The 3,227-nt window shown below is 52.5% G+C and overlaps 1 protein-coding gene and 1 non-coding gene across 3 annotated transcripts in view; both read right to left on the bottom strand.

Annotated features, from left to right (window-relative positions):
* Positions 1 to 3,227, bottom strand: part of Cbs (cystathionine-beta-synthase) — a 20,422-nt gene that overhangs the window by 10,125 nt on the left and 7,070 nt on the right. For both annotated transcript variants that reach the window (XM_013351238.2, XM_005360297.2), the window contains exons 3-7: positions 2,656 to 2,762; positions 1,638 to 1,772; positions 1,265 to 1,344; positions 621 to 755; positions 43 to 112 (exon numbers count right to left, since the gene is read on the bottom strand). In XM_013351238.2, coding sequence (XP_013206692.1) covers positions 43 to 112; positions 621 to 755; positions 1,265 to 1,344; positions 1,638 to 1,772; positions 2,656 to 2,762 — 527 coding nt within the window. The remainder of the gene's footprint in view (positions 1 to 42; positions 113 to 620; positions 756 to 1,264; positions 1,345 to 1,637; positions 1,773 to 2,655; positions 2,763 to 3,227) is intronic.
* Positions 1,060 to 1,166, bottom strand: LOC113457586. The gene has a single exon (XR_003378136.1). It is a non-coding gene; the product is annotated as a U6 spliceosomal RNA (small nuclear RNA).

The following is a 3,227-nucleotide window of genomic DNA, read 5'->3' as shown; positions in this document are numbered from 1 at the left end:
GATTGCGGTCAAGGTGTGTGGAGGAGTGGAAAGCACACACACCATCACACTGCTGCAGGATCTCCTCGGCCGTGTCATCATAGTGCGCCAAAGGGTTGCTGGCATTGCGATACTGTGCGGAAGAAGAGAGAGGTGGTGAGGGAACGGAAATCACCTGCATCGTGCACGGACACTGGACAGTCAGTGCCACGCTGGCCAGCAAGTCCTACAGCAGCCTAGAGAACCTCATCTCGGGAACCTCACAGACAAGATATTAAAATCAGGTCATCACAATGTGAAATTAACCCAGAAGGGAAATGAACAGCGGATTGAGCCTTGGGATGCAGGCTATAGACATTCTGCATCTTCAGAGCCCAGAGGGTCCTCTGGAAAGGTAGCCCAACCTCACTGCTGACCAAGCACAACTGGGTGGTGGGACAGCCAAAACCACTGGCTCTGCCACTGAGCAGGGCCCTGGAGCACCTCCCCAGAGGAAGTACTGTCACCTTGCTCATGCAGGGCAGAGACCTGTCTCCCAGTCTCCCAACAGGACTCAGAGGAAACAGCACACTTGAACACAAATCCCTGACCACAAGATTTTCTCCTGGCGGAGCAGGAGTGGGGTAGGGCAGACACCTGACCTGGTCCAGAATGTGAGAATTGGGGATTTCATTCTTCAGTCGCCACGCCACCCCCACGTGAGACTCGGGGGAATTGAACCTCGCATTGGTGGGGGTCCTCACGATCTCAGCTCCCAGGGCCCGCAGCACATCCACCTGCACAGGGAAAACCATACTTTCATCCCTGGGTCTGATCCCTAAGTTAGGCACCAGCCTCAATTGTACCCTCCAGTCAGTAAAGAAAGGCTTTTATTAAAGGGTGAAGACACAGAGGGACATACACACAGAGAAAGAGAGAGAGAACAAGGCGAAGAGACTGTAAAGCAGAAGGGAAGACACTTTGAAAGCCAAAGCGCCACCCCTATCCCGCCCAGCTCCCCCCCCCTTTTTTTTTCTCTTGAAAGATGGATTTATTAAAAGGTCAAGATAAAGATGAACTCTTGCCCTCTGCAGCCATTCTAAAAATATGGAACGCTTCACGAATTTGCGTGTCATCCTTGAGCAGGGGCCATGCTAACCTTCTCTGTATCGTTCCAATTTTAGTATATGTGCTGCCGAAGCAAGCACCCCAGCTCCCCTTTTTATCCATTTGATTCAACAACAGCCCATCAAGTCATTGCCCTCCCACTGGTCACGCCCTCTACCTCGCCGCACCCTAGACACACCTTCTCCATGCTCATCTTCTCTGGCATCACGATAATGCAGCGGTAGCCCTTCACAGCAGCTGCCAGAGCCAGCCCGATCCCTGAGGGGTGCATGCTGAGGGTGAGAGGGGCCCCGTGCCCAAGGCCCTGTGCCTCCCTGCCCGTGCCTGGAGCATGCCCCCAAAGCATGGAAGGACAAAGGGCCCTTGTTCTGGGTAGGAACCCCACACTCTGATGGCGATCTTAGGGGAATTTATTCTGGCAGCCAGGTATACTTCTGGGGGCGAAGCGAAACAGAACAAGGTAGCCAACCTTTGCCTCCTGACTTCCCTGCAGGTCTGCACAGAGCAGGGACTTTCAGCCTCTGCTCAGCCTCAGCTGGCCCTACCCTCACCTGTGTTCCCAGAAGTCGGCTCAATGATAGTGTCCCCAGGCTTCAAGGTGCCGTCTCGCTCAGCATCCTCAATCATCCGAAGGCTGATGCGGTCCTTCACACTCCCACCCGCGTTGAAGAACTCACACTTGGCCACTGAAAGCCAAACATGAATCAGAGAGGGGGGAGGACTCTCTGGCCCCCATGGATTCCTGCCACCCTCAACTACACCGGATATACCCCCAGGATGAGGGCGGGCCTGGGTGTTTGCCATTCTGGGCATCTGTATACCCATTGCTCACTTCTGTACCTGGACACCCCCGGTCATAGCTGGCCTGTCTCCCACCTGGCCTGCAGACCCATGGCGATACTAAGTAAACGGGAAAGACAGTCAAGAACCCGCAGGCAGACGGCTAGCAGACATGTCCCAGCAGAATGAGTACAGGCAGTAGGTGTCTGGATTTGAGCTCATACAGTCCTGCCAAGGCAACCAGTTCAAGCAGCCCTGGACAGACCACCTCAGACCTGAGTCCCCTGGAACCCTTGCCAGTTGCCCCAAACTCCACCACCCCTGGCAGCCTCCATCATCTTTGGTCAGTGAGCCCAGCCTTTCTGCTCAGCCCCACCCACACCTGACCTGGACCCTCCCTTGCTCTTTAGCCTTCCTCCCCACCTCAAGGGTGTTTCCTCAAGGGCTGGAGAAGCTATTTCCATGACAGCAAGGGCTAGCAAAGAAACCCTATCTCTTAAAACCAAAACAAACAAAAAAAGAAAGACACAATGAAACATTGTCTCAAAAAACAAAAAATAAAAAAAGATATACTGAGCGCTAAAGGTTTTGCTTCTGCCTTTGACCCCTACAGAACCTTCCCAGGTAGGCTCTTTGACCCCAAACCATCAGTTAGAGAGGCCATCTCCGTCACCAACACACATCCTGCATCCCAGAAGACCCCACTGCCAACACTGCCAGAACCTCAGCTAGGGATCATCCCAGGGTCCTGGTCCAGACGGAGGCTGTCCAGAAGAGCCAAACACTCACACAGCTCACACTTGAGTCCTGCATTCTTTGCAATCTTGTTGATTCTGACCATGGGGGTGTTCCCAATGTTCTTCAGAATATCTGGCAAAATTTTTGGAGATTTTGTCCTAAAACAGAGAAAGGGAGCCATTCAGGAACCAAAAAAGAATAGCAGTTGGAAGCTGGGCATCATGGGCATTTAGGAGAGAAAGAGTTACAGAATGGCTCTGAGGAGATAAAAATCCGGCTCTGGGCTGAGGAGACAGCTCAGTGGTTAAAGCATCATACTGGGCAAGCCTGGGTTTGAACCCTTAGAATTCCTGTCAAATGTGGACATAGTAGTGTGTTTCTAAAACCCCTGTGCTCGAACCAGAAAAATGAGCCAGAGCAGCAGAACCAGTAGGTGGTAGCACATGCCTTTAATCCCGGCACTTGGGAGGCAGAGGCAGGTGGATCTCTGTGAGTTTGAGGTCAACCTGGTCTACAGAGCAAGTTCCAGGACATCCAGGGCTACACGGAGAAACTCTGTCTCAACAAAAACAAAACAAAAAGAAGAAGAGGAGGAGGAAAAGGAGAAGGAGAAGGAGAAGGAG

Source organism: Microtus ochrogaster, linkage group LG2, assembly GCF_000317375.1.
Source record: "Microtus ochrogaster isolate Prairie Vole_2 linkage group LG2, MicOch1.0, whole genome shotgun sequence".
In the NCBI taxonomy this organism is placed as follows: domain Eukaryota; kingdom Metazoa; phylum Chordata; class Mammalia; order Rodentia; family Cricetidae; genus Microtus; species Microtus ochrogaster.
Note: the sequence above shows the minus strand (reverse complement) of the source record. Positions and strands in the feature narration are given on the sequence as shown.